Source organism: Rhododendron vialii, chromosome 9a (genome assembly GCF_030253575.1).
Source record: "Rhododendron vialii isolate Sample 1 chromosome 9a, ASM3025357v1".
In the NCBI taxonomy this organism is placed as follows: domain Eukaryota; kingdom Viridiplantae; phylum Streptophyta; class Magnoliopsida; order Ericales; family Ericaceae; genus Rhododendron; species Rhododendron vialii.
The window spans coordinates 27,447,440-27,469,769 of record NC_080565.1 but is presented as its reverse complement, the minus strand read 5'-3'; the positions used below and the strand labels follow the sequence as shown (position 1 = coordinate 27,469,769).

The window sequence follows — 22,330 nt, the reverse complement described above, 5'->3', positions numbered from 1 at the left end:
GACGAAGACAAGACAAGGCTAAGGTGGAATTTGCAAAGACTCTGAGCTCCCTTTTAACATTTCCACCACCCCAGTCATTAATGATCGGTGTGAAGGATCAGTTTGTATGCAGTATGCACCATAAGCCAACTATTGTCATCTTCCTTGCACTTGCACTGGCCTCATCATTCATCTAGCTCAAGATGCTTGTATACCCAATGTGGAAAGTATTTTTCACTCGAATGATCAACCTCGACACCGATGTTCTATCTTACTCCAACCATTTCTAGAACCATATATCATTCCATAACTATACACATCAAACTTGTTTGAAACCCACCAAAATATCCACAAAATACTTATAGGGCAATGAAGCCCGCGGTCCAAAAACCTGCTCACAAAGAAGGCCTTTTTTGTTCACAGATTCCAAAAGTGCTCGTACGTAATTAATAATCTCATATTCAATATGGAGACTAAGTTCTGGTAAGATTTTTGGTACTTTCTCTTGTTTTGTCCTTATTCAAAAAAAAAATCCACGTTTGTTAATTTTGCGCCTAAATTGATTCATCTCGAAGAAAGGAATCAGAAAAGTAAAAAATTATGACATTTATCCAAATATTTTCCGAAAATATCCTCTGCTTCCTGTAGCTCGTGGGGCTGATGGAAAAGTTCTCGGCATTATGGAAACGCTTCACCCCGGAATCAACTTGTTTCGAATAGCAGAAGCTATTGCTATTCGACTATTTGTGATGGCTTGAAGCTGGGAATTTCTTTACAACTTTCAAGGGTGTTGATCAAGTCGGATGCTGAGGTGATTGTGAGAAAATGCATGAATGAAAATGACCCACCGTCTGATATAGCAGTGGTCATACATAATTGTCTAATTCTAAAGAATCGATTTGATTATTGTGATTTTGGTTTCTAGATTTTTAATTTTCTTTTAAGTTTTAAAATTGGGAGAGAGAAAAGAGGGAGAGAGAGGACATGAGAGAGAGAGAGAGAGAGAGAGAGAGAAGAGAGAGAGAGAGAAATTTTGGGGGTAATTGGGAAAATATTATTCAATGTTCCATGGGCATTACTACATGGTGGCCCAATTTATCATTTTACCATACATTTGTGTGGCTCCCATTACAAAATATTGAGCTCGCACAAAATTTATTATTTGTCCTATGCATCAAACATGTATAATTCTTGTTGTGTGGAAGGAAATGGGCTTGGACACTGAGAATAATTTCTTCCTTTGAGGTCTTACCGATCCACTGCACATTATTGTGAGGTCCAAGAGAAAGTATGTGAACTCCACCATAATGTGTGGTGGAAAATGCCTTATGGCACCACGTGGCCGTACCCATGGCAGTCTGAATAATTACTCGTATAGTAGGCTAGTCTATGGGGGAAAAGACTCCATTGAGGACCACTCATATAACAACGACCTTGACCCATTGATTCCTCTCTCTCTCCAATAAGTGTCGGCCATGACACCTGGCGAGCCTAAGACGAAAATTGACCCATTTCATTTTTTCTTTTTAAAATATAAGTACTTATTTTCGTTTTAAGAGACATATCATTCTCTCAGAATGCATCACTTTTAATTCAAAAAATAAATATTTATTCTCAAATAGTACTTATTTTAAGTTAGTGGAACATTAGAATTCAACAAAAGAAAGTTTTAAAATCATGCATAGCAGCATATGATTACAAGCTTATAAATCGCTCTCTTCTTACAGTCTTAGCGAAAAAGGTTTTAATTACGCTTATATCATCAATCTGATTAATTCGACAAGGTCATTTTGTATAAATACAATTTTCTAGAGCAATAATTATCAAACACTACACAATTTGTCGGGGTCCCTCATTTTAGCAAAATTTTGGGGGATCAAGAGCTAATAGTGGTGGACACTGTAATTTTTCAGGGTGCAAATTATAAAATACCGAAATGAGAAATTATAAAGCAAAGCGATTTCAATTAATAATGTCTAGGCATACGAAAAAGAACGACATCTATAGCCCTTCTAGTAGTCAGTACGCATATTAATCCGTTTCATTATTGTTGCAATTGTTGCTGATATGTTTATTGTTGTTGTTGCTCATAAATTTCTGGCTATCATAGTTTCATTTTTTTCTCACTCATCTTTACTTGAGTTTTACTGGTTAACACAGGGATGTGAATTAACTTTTGTTCCTCTTTTTATCGTCAATTACCCCATTTAAGTTTCCTCATGAGTACTGTTTACGACAGGGATGTGTATGTTATGATTTGAGAACTCAAAAGAGTTCTGGCTTATTAACTTTTTTGGTCTCCAAAGTATCAGAAAATTTTCATTTTGGTCCCCAATAAACACATTAGAGAAATTGAGTCCCCAACGTTATTAAATGTGTACCAATGTAGTCTCCCACCTCTCACACCGTTACCCCAAAAGTCAAAACCAGGGGTATGTTTGTCATTTCCCCTCCCCCAACCTCTTTATCCTCCACAGCACCAAATAGGGTTGGGAAAAATCACTTGTTCCTCGTGTAGGGAGAGATTCAGGGGTTGTTCGGCTAAATAAGCCACTTGGCTTATTTTTTTTATTTTTATTCAAATTTTTTTCACATTATTAGTTTTTTGTCAATTTTTTGGGAATTATTCCTTCTTTATGATGAGAAATCTAAAAAAGAAAAATATTACGATCGAAATCTAATTTTTTTTAATAAACACAGAAATAGCCTAGTTGGGCGCTGTGCCGGCCCTAATCCCTCTAATAAGGTGCGCCGATCCGTGGGCCCAGGAGCATGCCGTCACCGCCCTACTAAGGGATTGTTCGGCTAAATAAGTCAAGTGGCTTATTTTTTTTTCCTTATTCAATTTTTTTTTTCGCATTTGTTAGTTTTTTGCCAATTTTTTGGGAATTATTGCTTTTTCATGACAAGAGGAATCTAAAAAGTAAAAAATTACGATCGAAATCAATTTTTTTTTAATAAAAACGAAAAAATTGGATTATTTTTGTCTTTATTAAAAAAAATTAGGTTTCGTTCGTAATTTTTTACTTTTTAGATTCCTCTCGTCATGACAAAACAATAATCCCCAAAATATTGGCAAAAAACTAACAAATGAAAAAAAAATTGAATAAGGATTAAAAAATAAGCCAAGTGGCCTATTTAACCGAATAACCTCTCAGTAGGGCCGTGACAGCGTGCTCCTGGGCCCATGGATCACCACACCTCATTAGAGGGATTAGGGCCGGCACAATGCTAGACTTGGCTATTTTTGTCTTTATTCAAAAAAAATTAGATTTCGATCGTAATTTTTTACTTTTTAGATTCCTCTCGTCATAACGAAATAATAATCCCCAAAAAATTGGCAAAAAACTAACAAATGCGAAAAAAATTTGAATAAGGAAAAAAAAAAAAAGCCAAGTGGCTTATTTAGCCAAATAACCCCTCAGTAGGGCCGCGACGGTGTGCTCCTGGGCCCACGGATCAACTCACCTCATTAGAGGGATTTGGGCCAGCACAGCGCCTGACTTGGCTATTTTTGTCTTTATTCAAAAAAAATTAGATTTCGATCGTAATTTTTTACATTTTAGATTTCCTCTTATCATGAAGAAGCAATAATCCTAAAAAAATTAACAAAAAACTAACAAATGTGAAATTTTTTTGAATAAAAACATAAAAATAAGTCAAGTGGCTTATTTAGCCGAACAACCCTTGAATCTCTCCCTCCACCAGGAGCAAGTGATTTTCCCAACCCTAATAGGTGTTGTGGAGGATAAAGAGGTTGGGGGAGGGGAAATGACAAACATGCCCTTGATTTTGATGTCTGGAGTGACGGCGTGAGGGGTGGAGGACTACATTGGTACACATTTAATAATGTTGGGGACTCAATTTCTCCAATGTGTTTATTGGGGACCAAAATGAGATTTTTCTGATACCTTGGGGACCAAAAAGGTTAATAAGCCAAAGAGTTCTGATCAAATGAGGTTTGATTAGGGCAGCAAATGAGCCGAGTTTTACCGTGCTCAAGTTTGTTTATTAAGTTTTTTACGAACCCGAGCTCGAGCTCAGTGAAAAACTTAACGAGTCAAGTTCGAGCCAAGCGGGCCTTGGCTAGACTCGAGCTCGAGCTTATTCACGAGCCTTAACGGGCCAACGAAAAACGTATATATATCCTTACATAAGCCTAATACAACCAAAAATATTTTGATTGTGAAGGTTATATCTTCATTTTTCTATTCTCTACAAGAAAATAATCTCAATTTTAGAATAATAATTACATGTAATATGTTTTTGTAATGATTCTGCATAAATGTATCAAAATGCTAATGTTAATTGTAGTACTTAACGTAAAAAGTCTACTAAGTCTTGGCTTGCGAGCCAACTTGAGCCAAGCTTCTACTGGCTTGTGTTCGGCTTGATAATGAAACAAGCCTCAAATTTGAGATTGAGCTTGTTTATTTATGTGTAGAGACCCGTAATTTTTTTTTATAATCCCGGCGTTTCATAAAAATGTTAGAATATGGATCAAATGTGATATGCATTGTAATTATTTGTTTTGGGGTTAATTTGAATGATTAGTGGAAGGGTGCTAGTGTAAGATGCATGAGTGTATGGGTGGATGTGTGTGTAGGGGATAGTTTTCCACATTCTTATATCTCAACCCAGGACACACAGACCTCAATCTCTTGTTCTTTCCACTCTCTCCCGAAACCCTCTCTTCGGCTCTCTCTCCCTCTCTTTTGGTCTCAACCAAAAACCCATCAAAACAACATGAAACCTACACAGACCCATTTCCATTTTACCTTCTATATACATTATTGAGCCTTAATTTCGTAGGTCAAGCTTGGGGAAGGAGGAACCGACTGATTTTGAAGTTTTGGAGGTTAGGGCTTTGTTTGATCTCATGAGTTCGGCTTTGATACTTGAGATAGGGAAATCTAACTAATTTTATGTGTCTATGACTTGATATAGTGTTTGGGACTTGCTATTGATCATTGTATTGAGATTTGTTGTTGAATTCCTTTGAAATCCCCAAAATCTTCTTGCTGTCCCGTTTTTCTGCTGCTGCCCGTTTTTCTGAGATTTTTCCCAACTTCGAACAGTCATAACTTCTTCGTCCGATATCGAAAACGCGCAAATTATATATCGAATTCGAGATCTTGAAGTCAACTTTCCAGGGCCACTGGAATCACCTTAAAACTCTAAGTATACAGAAAGTTATGATCATAGGAGTGAAGGTGTGTCAGCTGCCTCGTGTTCTGCTGTTGCTGTCATTTTCTGGGTGTTTTCCCAACTTTGAACAGCCATAATTTCCTCATCCGATGTCCAATTCAAGCGTATGATATATTGATTTCGAGGTTTTGAAGTCATCTTTTAATTGCCACTGAAATTACGTTGACATGTTAAGTATACCAAAGGTTAGGACTATAGAAGTGGAGGGTGGTTAGTTGCCACAACTTAAGAATGAGTTCAATAGACCTAAAATATTGCACAAAGGTTGAGTTATGAATTTATGATGATTGATGGTTGACATGTGGTACGAGGACAAGTGAACAATAATTGTGAAATGATGACGATCATGGAAAATGCGAGGTGAAATGCTTAATTGGTAAACTAACGTTAGAAATGGTGATGTGACAACTTATTATTGATATGAGTTATGTTAATGCGAGATGGGCGTGATTGTTATACTCGTTGGTATGTGGGTGTTGCCCTCTTAATGATTGTAATACATTAGACCCTGTTATGAAGTCGTATCGATAGGTTTGCATCGTGCGTATATGTTGAATGTGGGAAGAGACCCGGGTAAAGCCGTGGTGACCCTAGTGCCTTGTGAATGCGGGAATAGACCCGGGTAAAACTGTGGTAACCCTGTTACTCTGTGAGAGTGGGAATAGACCCGGGTAAAGCCGTGGTGACCCAACTGCTCTGTGGATTTGAGAATAGACCTGGGTAAAGCCTCAATGACTCTTTTCCGGTTTGACTTAGGGAAAAGACCCGGGAAAAGCCGTGGTGACTCTAAGGGCGATGTTGGTTGTATTGAACTAAGAATTTGGGATATCATTGTAGTGTATGGTGATTTGTAATAACAGGTTTCGTGTGGGATTTTAACTACGCTATTCTTATTATTATTTGTCGTTCAATTTTTCATTCGGTAGAATGTTTGCCAAAGAGGCATAGATGACCTACCGTAGTGTGACACATTGAGGAAGACCGGTATAGGCATTCGCATGTTAGGCTATAAACGGAATCTAATTGTAAGGATGTGTTAAACGATGAGACGTGGCACGAGGAAAAGAGGGTTAATGCGAGAAATTCCTTGAGTTCTTAGAAGTCTTGATTGTGTAGTACATTCGTATTTGGCTCTAATTGCTATTGTCAATCGACGTGATCTCCTTCTTTTCGCACTTGTCTTCTCGTATATACATAAAGTTAGCATAGATTTTTTCTACTGGGCTAGTATAGCTCAACCTATCATTTTTCAGATACAAATCAGAGGCTGTGACATGGGTTGCTGTGCTTGCATGTGATCCTACATTTTAAAAGCGACTTTAGAGAGTTAATTTTGTATCTCTTATAAACTTTATCTCTAGATGAAGAAATTGTATTCTTCTTATTATTATTATTTCGTTTGATTAAATGAAGGATTCCTGTAAACTCTTAATTTTCTTTTAACGTGATCTAGTGGTTTTAGGCTGTTGGGCCAAGGATGTAAATTTGAAAATGCTTTGGAGTTTGGAGATGATTTGCGAACAAGGGAAATAGAAATGGCTTTTGGGTAATATTTGTATTATTGTGAGGATTTTTATTTATGGAAAACCTTTAATATTTATGTTGAAAATCGAAGACGTGACATTATGTCTTGAGTCGAGTCGAACGATCTTTGACCGAGCCGAATCTCTAGCGGCTCTGTTCGTTTGCAGCCCTAGGTCTCTTATTGTGTATGTTAAGGTTTCCGGGTTTTCTAGCAGTACTTACAGGGTTCAATTAGCAGAACAATCATTTAGCAAATTAAGTTAGTTATGACTATGATTCACATTTTGTTACTTATGAGTAGAGTAGTATAAATATGCTTGTGGCAATACCCAAAACACGTGTATAGAATGTAACAGGTGACGATTGGTTCCCAGTCTTTTGAACTACTAAGTAACGTCTTTAACTGTACCATTGTGCGTGGGTTTCCAACATTTCCTGAACAGATGAATGATAAGCAAGGACGGATCGCAAGGGGGCATGCGGGGGAACGTGCCCCCACTCGAAATTAAAATATATATATTTATATATTTTGTATAAATTAGCATAATTACGAAAGTGTCCTAATATGTAAACATACACACTCACGTATATCTCGAAAATACACATATAAAATTAGTTTTATACCTGAATTTCATCATATGGTGCATTTATATTTGTTGTTTTATGAGCTGTTTGTCTATTTGGAGCTATTTTTTCTTAATTCTTTTTTTTAACCATCTGGGAGAAGTATTTTGAAATAAAGTCATTAACAAAATTAGCTCGACCATGTTAAAATTTGTTGATGTTCATTTAAAACATATTTTAAAAATTTTGTCCGAGATTTTGTACTAATTTTTACCTAATTTAAGTTAAAGTACGCGTTATAAATTTTTGTAGTTAATAATACATGCCTTAATTTTATACGATCTTACTGTGATTGACTAAGAAAATGAATTTTCGTAATTTTGATTAACAAGTGCCCTACTAGGCTTTATTCCTAGATCCATCCCTGATGATAAGTGGTATCCCAAGTTCAGTACTTCTGTTTTCTTTGCCCATTTCTGTTCGCCCAAAATGCAAAACAACAAAATCGGCAGTACAAAGGCAGCATTGCATAATGAGAACTGAACCATGACTTCAAAGATCTCAAAATATTAACAAATACACAACGAGAGCTCCATGCACTCACTATACACGTTCTCACGATAGAATTATCAGATCATATGTATTCATTTCGATATACAACAAAATGGAAACTGAATTTGAACTACCAACTCGGTTGCATAGCTACTGAGTGTCAAGATTATTTTCTTGGCATATCTATGTTCAAGCAAAAGTGGAGTGAAACGACTCACTGGAGGCAGACGTGGTAAAGGTACTAACCCATCTATTGGTCACCGAAGCTGGTGAAACTGGCACCACTCTGTTCTTCAACAACACAACATCTTCGCCATCAGGCGAAGTAGGAGGCCTTCTAGTTAATGTGCTACCATCGTCAATTATCTTCCCAACATTCTCGTCTTTGTAAGCCTGAATTTCCATCAAAGCCTCCAATATCTCTTCCATCGTAGGCCGCATGTCCTTATCAAGTTGCAAACACCTGAAAGCCACCTCTGCCACCGAGAAAGTCAACCTCTCAATCGAAGGATCTGACTCGAACCCAAGAGACGGATCAATCAACTCATGGATTGCATGGTTTTGGATCCTGTTTACTGCTAAGTTAGCCAAATTAATATCATCTCTGTGCCTGTTAATGTCAACAGCTGGCAGTGATGATATGAGCTCAACAAGAACAACCCCAAAGCTATAGACATCACTCTTCTCAGTAAGTTGGTAACATCGATGGTACTCGGGATCAACATAACCAGGAGTGCCCTGTGGAGCCGTTGAGACGTGAGTGGCAAGGATGGGGAAGATTCTCGAGAGCCCGAAATCTCCAACTTTGACATGAAAATCATTGTCAAGGAGTATGTTATCAGTCTTCACATCGCGGTGGATGACATCAGAGAGATGGAGGTAAGCCAATGCCCTTGCAGTTTCAATGGCTATGTTCATGCGAATAGGCCATGCAAGCGAACCCTCCGTTGCTCGACCACCGTGTAGATGATCCGCCACAGTGCCATTGGGAATGTACTCGTAGACGAGTAGTAGTTCCCGGCTGCGGCGGGAGGTGCAACCATAAAGGATGACCAGATTGGGGTGGCTCAAACGGGTAAGGATTTCGACTTCGTTCATGAACTGCTTCACCCGCTTGAAGTTGTGCTCGTATAGGCGCTTGACAGCAACTTCCCGCCCGTCGAGGAGTTTTCCTGGTTGATAAAAGACCAATAGTTATGCCACATTTTTGTGTGAATAATTGTGATTTCAGAGTATGTAAATAGATGGGTTACATAGATAGGCTGTTGGCGGAATATGGATTTGTGGGGAATTTTCAAGTGACAGGAAATAGATACGCAAACCCAAGGTTACATGGATTTTTACATGCAAGGACCTATGTTGGAAGAGAAAATTTTCCATGCGACGGTTATTTGTAACGCTTCTCTCACATGGGGTGGGACTCATGCATACATGGGGCCCACCCCATGTGAGAGGGCGTTATAGATAACTATCGCATTGGAACTTTTTTTCCTTGTCGGACACTTTGACAGTAGAGAAAGAAAATTAACTATGTCTCCATTACATGATTGGTTGGACATCCACCTAACAAGCATACTTAGAAAATTCAAGCTATCAAACAAATCCGTGTCTCGTGCAGTACATGAGATGCTCAATTGCAACTTGTAAACTTCACTTTGTCTCCTAGAAAATAAAAGAGGTATAACACCAAGAAGTATGGAAATTTAGTTGTGTCCTGTTATCCTTGCAACTGATGCATGTCACCTGAGTCCATAAAACATAGGGCAAATAAAGATAAATTCATCTGCTTTACTTCATTTTTACTGCTTCTTTCGGATTTTTCCTTATTTATTTCCTTTCAAAAGTACATAGGCCAACAGTCTTAGCGATGTTGCGACCTAACAAGAGCTGATACGGACAGAGACTCCGCAATTCTAAATAAACAGGGACATGGACACAGCACAGGAAACAACATACAAAGCTTATGTTTATATTAAGGTAGATACGAAGTTAGTTTTCGTATGAGCATTTCATCCAGAAATAACCAAAACTAATAGTATCTTTACAATTCTTGTTGTTTCCTCTTTAAATATTACAAGTCAAACGAGGGTTTTATTTGGTCATAGTTCATTTACTCATACTTTTTTTCAAATATTTTTGGAACATCATCACCACAAAATGAGCTTCAATATTATAAATTACCCGCTATCATGTTTCCCCATTTCCAAATTGAGACACGATATCCCCGATATTTTCCCAGCCTCTCCCCTGCTTAAAAATAATTGCATTTATTAGACATACCACTTGACATGTCCTATACGTGCTCTGCGTGTCCCAGGAGTGCTGTGTCCCCAAAGTGTTTGACACAGATATGATAAGCTATTAAGAGTGTCCGTGCTTAATAGGCTGCAAGTGATAATCTAAACAACCCCCCTTCTTACCATGGTACACGGTGCCGAAACCTCCATCACCCAATTCCTTGGAAGGGTCGAAGTCATCAGTGGCTTGTTCAAGTTCAGCATAGGAGAAGACAGAGGCACCAAAGTAGGCACTACCTCCTTCAAGGTCTGCTTTTGACAAGTGAAAGGAGGAAGTGTTCTTTGAAGAGATGTACGATGAAACATGACTCCATATGTTGCGACGCCATATAATTATTATGACCAAGCATAGCAGAAGGATTACGACTCCAGGTATAACTGAAGAAAATACAGGGGTGTAATCAGGCATTGTTTCTTTCATCCATATCCATGCGTAGGGGGAAAAACAAACCAGAAAAACTGAGGCATCTTTGTCTCTTAACAGAAATGCTAAGGGTACAGCAAACCCCGTACAACAGTCGTGCATTGATTCATTTTGCGCCCGTCTCGGGTCTCACAAAGATGATTGGAACCGCTCATTTTGTTCAATATATATCGTTTAGGGTTCCTGTAAAATTTTATCTCAATCCGATACCGGTAAGGGCATTTACAAATCATACAACTTTGTTTCAGAATTTGGCCTGAATTTCTAAAGCAAAGTTGTATGATTCGTAAATGCCCTTACCGGTATTGGATTGAGATGATTTTTTACAGAGACCCTAAACAATATATTGAGAACAAAATGAGCGGTTCCGATCATCTTTGTGAGACCCAAGATGGGCGCAAAATGGATCTGCACGTGGCTGCTGTACGCGGGTTGCTATACTTGTAGCACAACTGGTCTCTTAAATATCAGTCCCTCTGTCCCAATGCGATAGCAGTACCATATGTTTGCAAACTTGCAGCACGTGAATCTCAAGAGAGGATTATTTGGCAGGCAATGTATTGGAACAGAAGAACTCTATTATGGGGACAAAAGATATAGTGCCAAAAGTGAATTGGCTTTAAGACTTTAACTAGAATCCTCAAATGGGATTTACAAAAAAAAAAAAAAAAAAGAATCCTCAAATGGGAAAACAAGAACTCAATGAAGTTTGTATGGTGATTAAAAGAACTTTTTTGGATGTATCAATAGAATTCTATCTCTTAAGTCTTACGTAAAAAAAAATAAAAAATTGTTTACCTATTCGAAATTCGAATTTAGATGTAGATTTATCTACGTCTAATCATGCTTACTGAATACTGACAAAAGGTAAATTACCTGTTCCCAATACCAGTATCAAGTGCTTGCTAATTCCTGCAACCAATGTCAAGGAGAAAAACACCAGTCAATACAAAGTTATTTACCTTGCCTGGTGAAAAATGCTTTGAGACCAACTAAAGGAAATTGTAAAAAAATCAAATAAAAATAGACAAAAATGAAGAAGAAAATCTTCCATAGTGGAGCAAAAACTTCGATGGATTAAAGAACTCTAAGAAAAAACCCATTAGTGCGAATACCTTCTTTCTCATTTCTGCACTGGAAGCGCGTGCTATCACGAGAACATCGCCCCCCCTTGTGGCGACACAATTGACATTCCGTGGACACATGAAACCTAATAGAGAACTCAGAAGCCAACACAGAGAACAAATCACTGGCATTTCGATTTCTGAGTTCGGGTACCACTGGCAATTCAATAACCGAGCAACGATGAGAAACACTGGCATTACTCGAGACAGGATACTTATAGTAGACAGTGTATCCACGGCAGCCTCTGTAACTATCATTGCCACGAAAATACTCATCTTGTTTCTTGTCAAGTTCAGGGCTAATGGTAGTGCATCTGAACAAGGTGAGACCAGGTGATATTGTGAAAGAAATACCGTTGAGTTTAGGGGGAAGAGTCCAGTTCAAGTAGAACCCGAAAACATCGCAAGCATTTCTCCCAATGAGGTACCCTAGATTTGGGTCTCTAACCCTAATGGAATTTTCAGTGACATTGGTAGTCTTAAGTTCATAGAGTACTACTTCCTTCTTTTTCAGATTGAGTTTCGGAACTGGGTCCGTGCAATTTTGTACGGTGTAGAGCCCACAATGGGGATATGTGGAGTTGGAAAGAGGGTATCTGATTTGGCCATGAGTTCCACAGTAGAAGGAGTCTGGACATTTCCCAGAAGAGCGATGAAGAAACAATAGATGAAAGAGAAGCAAGAGTGCCAAAACAGAGGGAACACCCATTTTGATTGCCCACTTTAGCAAATATGTCTTAAAAGAAGGTATTGTTTGGGGGGTTTTGTCAAGAAATAGAGGGTGTATCTCTGCTTTACACGCCAGTCGACTTGGAAATTTTGGCTATTTTGGAGGACTTGAAAGAAGTCCGATTGAAACGAAGAGGGAACTACGACCACTACTTTGGTTGAATAGCAAGGTCGGTTGGCAAAAAGACTCCATAGGAGTTTCATGCTCATCTCCTTCATTGACCCGGCAACTTGACCCTTCGACAGCCAAAAGGGTTGGTCTGGCTCTCTTGGCTTAGTATATACAAGTTTGCTCCCTTTTAAGGTCTCAAGAATTGGTCGGGCTCTCTTGGCTTAGGCTCTGTTTGAAACTTGTGGGAGGAAAGAGAAGAGGAGAGAAAATAATTAAGAAGAGAAATGGGAGAAAATGAGGGGGGAAATTTTACTATTTCTAGAATTCTATTTTGTCATTTTTTCTCCCCTTTCCTCTTCAACCAAACAGAGAAAGAGAAAATCTTTAAATTTTCTTTTTCTTTCTCTTTCTCTTCCTTTCCATACTTTCCAAACAAAGCCATAGTATTTTCGGGTTTGCACCCTCCTAAGGTCTCAGGTGCGATATCTCTTGCCAACAATTCTTGAGGTCACCTCACACATCGTATGAAAAGGCTATGGGTAGAGCTGTAGGGATTCCTCCAAAGTATGCGAAAACTAGTCCTGAACACCCTCTGTTACCAAAAGAAAATTGACCCATTGACACTTCTCTCTCGCGATCTCTCGAGATGTGTACTCTTGAATGGGCTACGTGGGTGGTGTGAAAAACGGGGTAAGAAAAAATCTAAGTCGCAGAGAGAGCACAATGTGATAGAGAAGTAGTGAGTCAAGGTCGCCGAAAATGGGGCTTGTGGAATGCTTTCATGGTGCTCCCCACTTGCTTCATGGATTCCCCGTTTGATACGCTTTTGTTGTTTTCCCACCAGGGTTTTACCCTTTTGACTTTAGGTGAAAAGTGAAAAAGAAAACCAGTACTATAACCTAAGGAAAGCTAAAGGAAACAGAAAGTTACGAGTACCATTTTTATTTTTATTTTTATTTTTAAGTTTTTTATGAAAATATCTCTTGAACTATCACCACTTTTTTTACTTCGTCCTCGAACTATCAAAATCTCCTATTTCATCCTTGAACTATCCAAAATCCCACCTATTTCGTTCTCCCCCTAACGCTATCCACTATGCTAGAAGGCAAAAGACAGCATGTGTTGCATGTGGGTGTTTGAAGGGCAAAAATGGGTTTTTTAACTTTTTCCCCTTTCACTTTGGCGCCAAACCAAATTATTGTTCCCTCCAATTTGGGTTCTATATTCCCCTTGACAGAGAGGGAAAAAACAGAGTCCTCTCCTTTCTCCCTTACCTGCATCCCCATCCATGGCTTCCAAAAACAGAGCCCTCCCTTTACCTCCATCCCCCCGCTCTTCCCCAGCCCTGCCTTCCTTTTCCTCTTCAAGCAATGTAAATGAACACCCTGTTTGCAAGTATGGAAAGCCATCCCCCATTAAAAGGTCGAAAACCATTGCAAACCATTATAAAAATTGAGGAATGACATTATAAACACCATAAATGTCAGAATCAATATTCTTGTATAACCAAGTTCCAAAAAAGTAGTTTTCATCATTCTTTTCATCTTCCTTTCAAAACAATAGTTCACTACAACATTCAAAATTCTAAACTTCCTCATACAAGAACATGCCAGTATAATTTCAACAGATAATAGCAGTTGTCCAATGCAAAAGCTTTCCAGAGGTCTGCTTAATATACAGTAGACCCGCAGATCATATCCCTGAATACAATTAATTAATCAGACACGTTGAACCAAGTAGTATGAGCTCGTTACATACTTAGATGAGGTGAAAAATGGACGCCAACCCAGGAATAGATGGAAAATACCAATTGTGCCCTTCAAAAGCTCATGTGCACAACATGTGCTGTGTTTTTGGACGACAAAGTGGATGGCGTTATGGGGAGGACAAAATAGGTAGGGTTTTGGATGGTTCGAGGATAAAGTAGGAGATTTTGATAGTTCGAGGACGAAGTAAAAAAAGTGGTGATAGTTCGAGGGATGTTTTTATAAAAAACTCTTTTTTTTAACGCAAAAATATATCATATATAAATATAAAAAAGGACACTACCTGTCCCAAAAAAAATACAAAATACAAAAAAACAAAAAAGCCGCATAGAACCAAAATGCCGAAACCAGACTCATCGATCACACTTATGAGGGTGGGTGGAGTACCAAGTGGAGAGGTTAAGTATGGGTAGAGTAACTCTCGAGATAGACCCGCCATACCCACTTCTCGTTCCCACCACAGGTTGAAGCCGCTAACTAATGCCTCCACCATCGTCGCTGAGTTGGTTCCAAAGTCCCATATCTAGAACCCTAGATTTGGCTCCTGAGTCAAAAAATGATGAGAATAGTAAGAGATCTCATCTCCCTAAGAAAAAGTCTCAACCAGGGATCGATGGAGGGAAAGGGGAGCACGTGCCCCCGCTTGAAACTAAAATAATTTTGTTATATTTTCGTATATTTTGCATAATTATGAAATTAAGTGTGCTACTACACATAAACACGTGCATATATCTTGAAAATATACATATAAAACTAGTTTTATGTTTCAATTTCGTCATATAGTGCATTTATACTTGTTGATTTTCGAACTATTTGTCTATTTGGATCGATTCTTTCTTAATTGTACTTATTTTTAACCGTCTAAGAGCAATATTTTAAAATAATATCAATAATAAAACTATATCAATCATTCTAAAACTTGTTGATGTTCATGTAAAACATACTCTCAAATTTTGTCTGATATTTTTTGCGTATTTTTACATAATTTAAATGAAAGTATATGTTATATATTTTTGTAGTTTATAATGCATGCCTTAATTGTGTACGATCTTATTATCGTTAACTAGAAAAATAAATTTTAGCCACTATAATTATCAAGGTGCCCCCATTGAACGACATTTCTGAATCCGTCTCTAGTCTCAACCAACTCACAATCATGGGCTAAGAGAGAATGGGAGAAGAGCGAGAAAGTCCAGAGATGGGGATTAAGAGGAAGGGAGGAAGAAAGTTTGGGGGGGGGGGGGGGGGGGGGGGAGGGTGGGGGGAAGGGAGGAAAGAGGGAGGGGGGGACGGGGGTTTGGGGGAGGGGGAGGGGTGGAAAGTGAGGAAGAGGGAAGGGGGGTAGGGATTTGGGGGACTGTGCAGTGAATCTGAGTAGTTCATGTACACTTTAAGGGTCTTTTCTTTGTCCATTTTCTTTGTCCCTAGCAAAGCCTTTCATGCAGGCTTGAAGATAAGTTTAATGATTCCACAAAGAAATGTGCAGTTCATAGACAGCATGGATAACGTCATACCAAACAATTTCCAAACTAGCAAACCAGAATCTTTCACAAACAGGGGATGGATACCAAACCTTACATTTGGAAGCACACTACCACATGATACTTTAGCCTACGTTGCAAGCCTTTGAGGGAGACATTTTTAACAGTTTGGTCTCTAGCCAATCATCTGTACCGCCTCGAAATGTGATCCACTAATTACTTCTAGAGTGGTCAATTTGTTTAGAAACATTTAAGCCTACCATTTTGGAGCATCATATGCTAGGCATCGTGAAAATCATGTAAACAATAGAACTGGATTTCTCCTATACCAACAAAAGTCCAATAGGAAACACCATGTTAAATAGATGAGAAAATACAGACTATGTCACGGCAATTATAGTAAGGATATAAATTGACATAAGATTGTCCTCTTTATCACCACGGTTGCGGCTGCTATTTAGCTCCCTCAATATTTCGGGCGTAACCTGTGTTCGAATTGGGAACAAATGCATCTGATATTGACAAAGAAAAGCCAAAAGAAATTAGCATAGTAGCTGTAAAGAGGTTAGAGCTCATACTAATTTGTGCCTTTGGTTTCCGACTAGAACGTTAAGGTTAGCTTTGTCCTCCTTCGTCAACTCATTTTTGTACCTGTAAAAAAACTTTACGTGACTGGTGTACAAAGGGAAAAATAACTCTCATTGACGAAAAAAAGCTGTTAATTTTGAATAAGCTAACAAAATCCAAAATCACATAGAATAGTGATGGGATGACAATATGGGCATCATTACAAGTTTTACCAAATGGTTGTCCATTATATAAATGGCACATGGGATAAAAAGGAGATCAGGAAAGCTCAAGGGCTGGGGCTGAGAAAATCCATAGATGTGTCTTAAGCATTTTTCCTGTTTATGGCTATATATATCTTTCTCTTTAATATAACTACCCATTACAGCAACCACAATAATATGGTGAAATTACACGGAGACCCCCTCATCTATACGGTTTGGACACGAACACCCCCTAACGTTTAAAAATGACCATACTTACCCCTTCATATATAACCGTTACCCAGTTTGCCCCCTTCCGTTACCCAAGTGACCCCTTCCGTTTGTTGCAAGAACACGTGTCACCAATTTTAAGCTTTTTTCGACGAAAATACCTTTTAACACCAATATATAGATGCTTCTTCCCTTTTCAAACCTCAGTCTCCATCAGTCGCTCTTTCTCTCTCTATCTCTCCATCAGTCGCTCTCTCTCTCTCTCTCTCTCTCTCTCTCTCTCTCTCCAACAGCCATGGAAGCTGGCAAGAACAGCAAGAGCAGCCACCATAGCCGCAGCAACAACAGCCACAGTAACAGCAACAACTCCAACTGGGTTGATGCGTATTGTGGTTGTGGAGAAAAAGCCCCATTAAGGACTTCAAATACGTATGCCAACCCTAGAAGGAGATTCTTGGGGTGTATCAACTACGAGGTGGGTTATAGCTATAACAATCCAATTTTTCCCCTAATTTCTCTTTTCTCTTAAATCTTTGCCCTAATTTTTGTGAAATCTGTGTCCTAAATTTTTTATTTTTAATGGGTTTGTAGGAGACAAATGCATGCAAATTTTTCATATGGGTTGATCCTCCTACTTGTGCTAGAGGACTAGATTACAGTAGACACTTGCAGGAAAAGATCAAAGAGCTGGAAAAAAAGGAAGACAAACTGGAGAGGCTGACTGAAGTTATAGAAAAGGACCTAGAAAAGATGATGAAGAAGATGGACAAGCTGATGCGAATTAACAATGAATTGAAGAAGAAAAATGAAGTGATGTGGAAATGCAATGTGCTGGGCATGGTAGTTATAGGTGTACTTTTGGTACTTTGGTTGGCTAATTGGAAACACATCTATGGTGGGATGTTGTACCTACCATGAACTTGTGGAAGATGTAATCACCCTAATGCAATGAAATATGTGCTTGTGTTATGGTAAACTTGTGTTATGTGGTTTGTATTAACATGAATGGCTTACTAACCGTCACTCTTTTTCTATGATTCTAGATGCACCTGAAAATGCCCAACAAAGGATAAACAAAGGCATTACAATATATCATTAAAGCAAATAAGCTTTGTAGACTGCCATTACCAAAATCAGAATCCAGTGGTCTTGTACAAAGGCATTACAAACATGAAGTCATAAGCCTTAAACCAAGGCATTACCAAAAGTATCAAAATAAATGTCTCATGCCATTAGCCATTCACAAGGCATTAACAAAATGGATAAGCTAAGCTAAGGCATTATAAAAATCAAGCCATAAGTCTTACACAAAGGCATTACATTCATCAAGTCATAAGCCTTACACCAAGGCATTACCAAAATAAATGTCTGATGCCATTAGCCATTCACAAGGCATTAACAAAAAGGACAAGCTAAGCTAAGGCATTACCAAAATAAATGTACCTGGCATTAGCAAAAAACATTCCCAGAAACTGTCACAAGGCATATCTACCAGTCACTTTGTAGGATCATTTGAGGCTTGAGAGGAAATACGAGATAGATTAGTGGATTGTTGACTGGAATACCAACCTTCACCAACATTTCTAAATCTCTTAGAAGCCTAACAAAATAAACAATCAATTACTACATAAGTCATAGACATTAGTATAGTGAATTAACTACATAACTAATAGGCATTAGGCATTAGTATACCTGCTTCTGTTGTAGTTGGTTAACTGCCTTTCTTTTAGCAGCTCCCACATTTTCACTTGCAGTAGATGCAACAGGCCCAATTCCTCTGCCCCTTCCTTTGCCAACAGCTGCCACACTTCCACTTGCATCAGACCCAATTCCTTTACCCCTTCCTCTTCCTCTACCAGCAGCTACCACATTTCCACTTGTATCAGTCCCAATTCCTTTACCTCTTCCTCTGCCAATAGCTGTCACACTTCCTCTTCCATTGCCCTTGTCAACTGCAACAGTCCCACTCCCAATTGTTGTTCCCCTTCCTCTACCAGTTCATCTTCCTCTTCCTTTACCAACAGTCTCACTTCCACTTCCTGTTCCACTCTTTTTTGGTTTACCAGCTGGTGGCACACTAGAATACATTTGTTTTTGTTTCCTATAGTACTTACCCTTATGATTAACCCAATTCTCTGGTGGTGTTTTACAAGTCCTTCTATTGTGGCCAAATGTCCCACATTGTCTGCACATGAGAGTAATATGATGCTTTCTAACCTTGTAAGGATTTTAGGGCTCATCCACTCCTTTTCTCCTTGCCTTCTTTGGCCTCCCAATTGGTGTTCTTATAGGTGGAGGCATTATGAGATCACATTTAGTGGTTGGCCACAAGATTTTATCTGGTATTAGATAGATCCTCTGACTATAAGTCCTCATAAATGTCTCAATTGAGTAACAATCATTTACATAATCCTCAGGTTGGGCCTTGTGAGATATGATAGTTGCACATCCATGAGTGCAAGGAATTCCATTTAGATCCCATCTCCTACAAGTACACCTGTGCTCCCCAATGTCAACCACATATACCTTATTTGCACTTGTCACTTCAAACACTAATCCCCCTGAGTATATAACCTGCAGTCCTCTTGCATTAACCTTTTTCCTTTCAACATTCTTAGAAATACTTGGACACAACTTACCCTTAAACTTGCTACTGTAATCAAGTCTGGCCACATATCTTACCATAAGTTGCCTCCTAATTGTGTCTACCAATGTCACTATGGGCTTATCCCTTGCTTCAGATATCCATGTATTGAACCCCTCACTCATGTTGTTATCCATCCTGTTAACCATGGACCTAGGGTTGTAGTAAGCTCTAGCCCAAACATCTGGAACCTCATTCAGTAGCCATTCATGTGCCTTTTTGTCTACATTCTTTATCTTTGCCATTTTTTCATTAAACTCTGGAATTGTGTAGGCAGAGGCTGCTCCCCAAAACATATCTTTGTATTCTTTTCCTTTGTAGGTTTTGTTGAAATTGGCATACATATGCCTTAGACAAAATTTATGCTCCACATTAGGCATGAGTTGCTTGAATGCTTCAATCAAATCCTGCAATAATCAATCACAAAGTTACGATCAATTTATGCAATTAGAAATAAGGAATTTGTACAGTAAGAAATAAGGAAATTATGTAGTTACAATCAAGGAAAGAAGAATGAAGTTACAATCAGTGAGTAAAGTTACCTTTTGCCTATAAGACATGAAACACCATCCCCTCTCCTCAGGTCTTCCTATGATTCTCAACAGATTCTCTAAAAACCAAGCCCAGCTATCTTTCAATTCAGCTTCCACAATGGCCATGCACAGAGGATACATTTGGATGTTGCCATCTGTAGCTGTTGCATGCATAAGTTGTCCACCATAAGGGCCTTTGAGGAAGCATGCATCTAAACCTATGAAAGGTCTGCAGCCAGCAAGCACTACAAGAAAAAGTATGTTTAGTGACAAAAAAGTGGCGACAAAATTTAATTTCGTTGCTAAATGAGTATATTTGGCGACAAAAAAATAAATTCGTCACTGTTTTGATAACTTCCTTGACGAAATTATTTTGTCACCAAAGGCTCCTATTTGGCGACGAAATAAAATTTTCGTCACCAAAAGAGTAAAAAAGGAGACGAAATTATTTTTTGTCGCCAAAGATAACTATTCGGTGACGGGAAAAATATTTTGTCACCAAATGAACCAATTTGGCGACGAAAAATATTTTCTTCTTCTTTTTACGTTTTCAGTGACGAAAAATTTATCATTTGGTGACGAAATTTATGAATTACGCTTTGTCTCCAAATATATTTCGGGCATAACTCTTTTCTCAGAACTCCGATTGAGATAATTTAAATTGGGTTTGAACAATAACATAAAGAGCTACGACTTTCATGTTTATTAAAATTGCTAATTTTAATGTTTAATAGTTCAAAATGCCGTTCAAAATATATTTTAATGTTCAATATTGTATGTGTTATATATTAGATATTTCAAACATATGCTGAAAAGTTTGTGTGGTGTAGTTGGTTAAAGCTTGCGTGCAAAACTTAGGAGACTCGGGTTCGAAACCCCGCAGGAGCAAGAAAGTGAGATTTTTTTCACATATAAGAATATCTTTCGCGACGAAAAATTTCGTCACCGATGGGTCACCTTTGACGAGTTAAAGGGAATAATTTGTGACGAAATTTTTTGTCATCAAAAAAGCACAATAGGTGACGAAGAAAATTTCGTCACCAAGTCATTTTTCCGTGACGAAATTTTTCGTTACCAAAAGTCATTATAGGTGACGAAAAATAGATTTCGTCATCAGGTAGGAATCCTCGACAACCTTTAGTCGACAAATTTTTTTTCGTCACCTATATAATTTGTGACGAAAAACACACAATTTGCGACGATTTTCATTCGTCACCCAATGCAATTTTTCTTGTAGTGAAGGAACTCCTTAGCTTGAGCATCAAAGCAGATAAATAATCTTTGGAACACCACAGCTGGCTCATGCACAAGCCTGTCCACCTTCAAAAGGGCAGTTGACCCTGGGTTTTGCTTAACCAAAATCATACAGTAGTCTCTTAATCTCAAGTATTGTTCCTCATGATTCCCTTGGATTACATCTAGAGCAGCTTTCTTGGCTCTATAAGCCTTCTTGCTTGAGACATCTGGCATCCATTTCCTCCTAACATCATTTTTAAGTGTCTTGACCTTTTTGTTTGGTTCATCAGTGAGCTCCTCCATGTATTTTTTAGCTATTCACTTAGATGTTGCATACTTGTTGATGTATTTTCTGGTACAGCAATGGTCAGCACTCAATCTCTTAATCTGGAATGATTTCTCACCATGCATTGGGGATGCATGTAACCTAAAACCACACTTTTCTTGGCAAATAACAGTGACCCTACTAGATTCATTCTTTAAATATGTGTATTCACACCCTTCCCTAATGTGGAACTCTTTGAGGAGACCTCTGAATGAAGTCACATTAGGGAAAACCATACCCTCCACTAGCTTGGGGTTCTTCATATCCTTAGCCTTATCAAACTCAATGAATTTCTTCTTTCTTTTGTGCCCACCCTCCTCCTCCTCCTCATCGTTTGACAAACATCCTACGTCATCACTTTTATCACTAAGTTCTCCTTCCTCATTCATAATCTCAATGGCTGGTTCATTAATAACCACCACTCCAACTCCTTGTTCAACCTCTTCATCATCTTCCAGGTCATCCTCACCTGAGTCAACAAAGCCACTAAAATTGTCATCATCACTGTTATCTCCACTTTCATCACCACTGTCATCACTCCTGTCCCACTCTTTATCAGACTCATCATCTTCATCAACTGGACCAGTTGGTATTATGCCTTGATCAAGTTCAGCTATGTCATCAGGGGCAACTAAGTCATCAAGGTCAATCAGGTCATCAATTTGTCCACTATGGTTAGCCTTAGTCGAACCAGATTCCTCTTCGCCATTAGGCTTCTTGTGCTCCATCATAGGGTTATGCACATATACATCAATCACATTTGAGTTGTTGTCCTTGTGCATTGCGAACATATCTAACATAGTTTTATCAGAGGTCACAGCCACCAACCCA

At 38.5% G+C, this 22,330-nt stretch overlaps 4 protein-coding genes and 2 long non-coding RNA genes across 6 annotated transcripts in view; 2 read left to right on the top strand and 4 right to left on the bottom strand.

Annotated features, from left to right (window-relative positions):
- Positions 1-6,821, top strand: part of LOC131302121 (uncharacterized) — a 67,076-nt gene extending 60,255 nt beyond the window's left edge. The window contains exon 4 of the long non-coding RNA XR_009191601.1: positions 6,441-6,821. This is a non-coding gene — a long non-coding RNA (uncharacterized LOC131302121). The remainder of the gene's footprint in view (positions 1-6,440) is intronic.
- LOC131302123 (uncharacterized) lies at positions 4,635-6,568 on the bottom strand. The gene is made up of 2 exons (XR_009191603.1): positions 6,427-6,568; positions 4,635-4,868 (listed from the first exon to the last, which is right to left on the bottom strand). It is a non-coding gene; the product is annotated as an uncharacterized LOC131302123 (long non-coding RNA).
- Positions 6,822-8,001: 1,180 nt separating the features above from the next.
- LOC131302111 (LEAF RUST 10 DISEASE-RESISTANCE LOCUS RECEPTOR-LIKE PROTEIN KINASE-like 1.1) lies at positions 8,002-12,409 on the bottom strand. The gene is made up of 4 exons (XM_058328737.1): positions 11,664-12,409; positions 11,425-11,460; positions 10,248-10,502; positions 8,002-8,999 (listed from the first exon to the last, which is right to left on the bottom strand). Exons 1-4 carry the CDS (start codon positions 12,379-12,381, stop codon positions 8,017-8,019), a joined length of 1,992 nt encoding a protein of 663 aa, XP_058184720.1. The 5' UTR covers positions 12,382-12,409; the 3' UTR covers positions 8,002-8,016.
- A 4,647-nt stretch (positions 12,410-17,056) lies between these two features.
- On the top strand, positions 17,057-17,679 carry LOC131299760 (uncharacterized protein At4g04775-like). The gene is made up of 2 exons (XM_058325338.1): positions 17,057-17,236; positions 17,353-17,679. Exons 1-2 carry the CDS (start codon positions 17,057-17,059, stop codon positions 17,677-17,679), a joined length of 507 nt encoding a protein of 168 aa, XP_058181321.1.
- Positions 17,680-18,256: 577 nt separating this feature from the next.
- Positions 18,257-18,954, bottom strand: LOC131299758 (uncharacterized). The gene is made up of 3 exons (XM_058325337.1): positions 18,780-18,954; positions 18,454-18,713; positions 18,257-18,361 (listed from the first exon to the last, which is right to left on the bottom strand). Exons 1-3 carry the CDS (start codon positions 18,952-18,954, stop codon positions 18,257-18,259), a joined length of 540 nt encoding a protein of 179 aa, XP_058181320.1.
- Positions 18,955-18,990: 36 nt separating this feature from the next.
- Positions 18,991-21,477, bottom strand: LOC131299757 (uncharacterized). The gene is made up of 3 exons (XM_058325336.1): positions 21,185-21,477; positions 19,948-20,167; positions 18,991-19,812 (listed from the first exon to the last, which is right to left on the bottom strand). Exons 1-3 carry the CDS (start codon positions 21,475-21,477, stop codon positions 18,991-18,993), a joined length of 1,335 nt encoding a protein of 444 aa, XP_058181319.1.
- Between the last annotated feature and the right edge of the window lie 853 nt (positions 21,478-22,330).

What these genes read in the sequence shown, in the direction of transcription:
- LOC131302111 (XM_058328737.1), bottom strand. Translation starts at nt 12,381, where the DNA reads ATGGGTGTTCCCTCTGTTTTGGCACTCTTGCTTCTCTTTCATCTATTG. An exon ending in GTGCAGAAATGAGAAAGAAG is followed by an intron (nt 11,461 to 11,663) that starts GTATTCGCACTA and finishes CATTGGTTGCAG; the next exon opens with GAATTAGCAAGCACTTGATA. An exon ending in GATACTGGTATTGGGAACAG is followed by an intron (nt 10,503 to 11,424) that starts GTAATTTACCTT and finishes TATTTTCTTCAG; the next exon opens with TTATACCTGGAGTCGTAATC.
- LOC131299760 (XM_058325338.1), top strand. Translation starts at nt 17,057, where the DNA reads ATGGAAGCTGGCAAGAACAGCAAGAGCAGCCACCATAGCCGCAGCAAC. An exon ending in TGGGGTGTATCAACTACGAG is followed by an intron (nt 17,237 to 17,352) that starts GTGGGTTATAGC and finishes ATGGGTTTGTAG; the next exon opens with GAGACAAATGCATGCAAATT.
- LOC131299758 (XM_058325337.1), bottom strand. Translation starts at nt 18,954, where the DNA reads ATGTGCAGACAATGTGGGACATTTGGCCACAATAGAAGGACTTGTAAA. An exon ending in AAGTGGAAGTGAGACTGTTG is followed by an intron (nt 18,714 to 18,779) that starts GTAAAGGAAGAG and finishes GGACTGTTGCAG; the next exon opens with TTGACAAGGGCAATGGAAGA. An exon ending in ACCAACTACAACAGAAGCAG is followed by an intron (nt 18,362 to 18,453) that starts GTATACTAATGC and finishes TTATTTTGTTAG; the next exon opens with GCTTCTAAGAGATTTAGAAA.
- LOC131299757 (XM_058325336.1), bottom strand. Translation starts at nt 21,477, where the DNA reads ATGGAGGAGCTCACTGATGAACCAAACAAAAAGGTCAAGACACTTAAA. An exon ending in TTTGATGCTCAAGCTAAGGA is followed by an intron (nt 20,168 to 21,184) that starts GTTCCTTCACTA and finishes TGCTGGCTGCAG; the next exon opens with ACCTTTCATAGGTTTAGATG. An exon ending in TCATGTCTTATAGGCAAAAG is followed by an intron (nt 19,813 to 19,947) that starts GTAACTTTACTC and finishes TGATTATTGCAG; the next exon opens with GATTTGATTGAAGCATTCAA.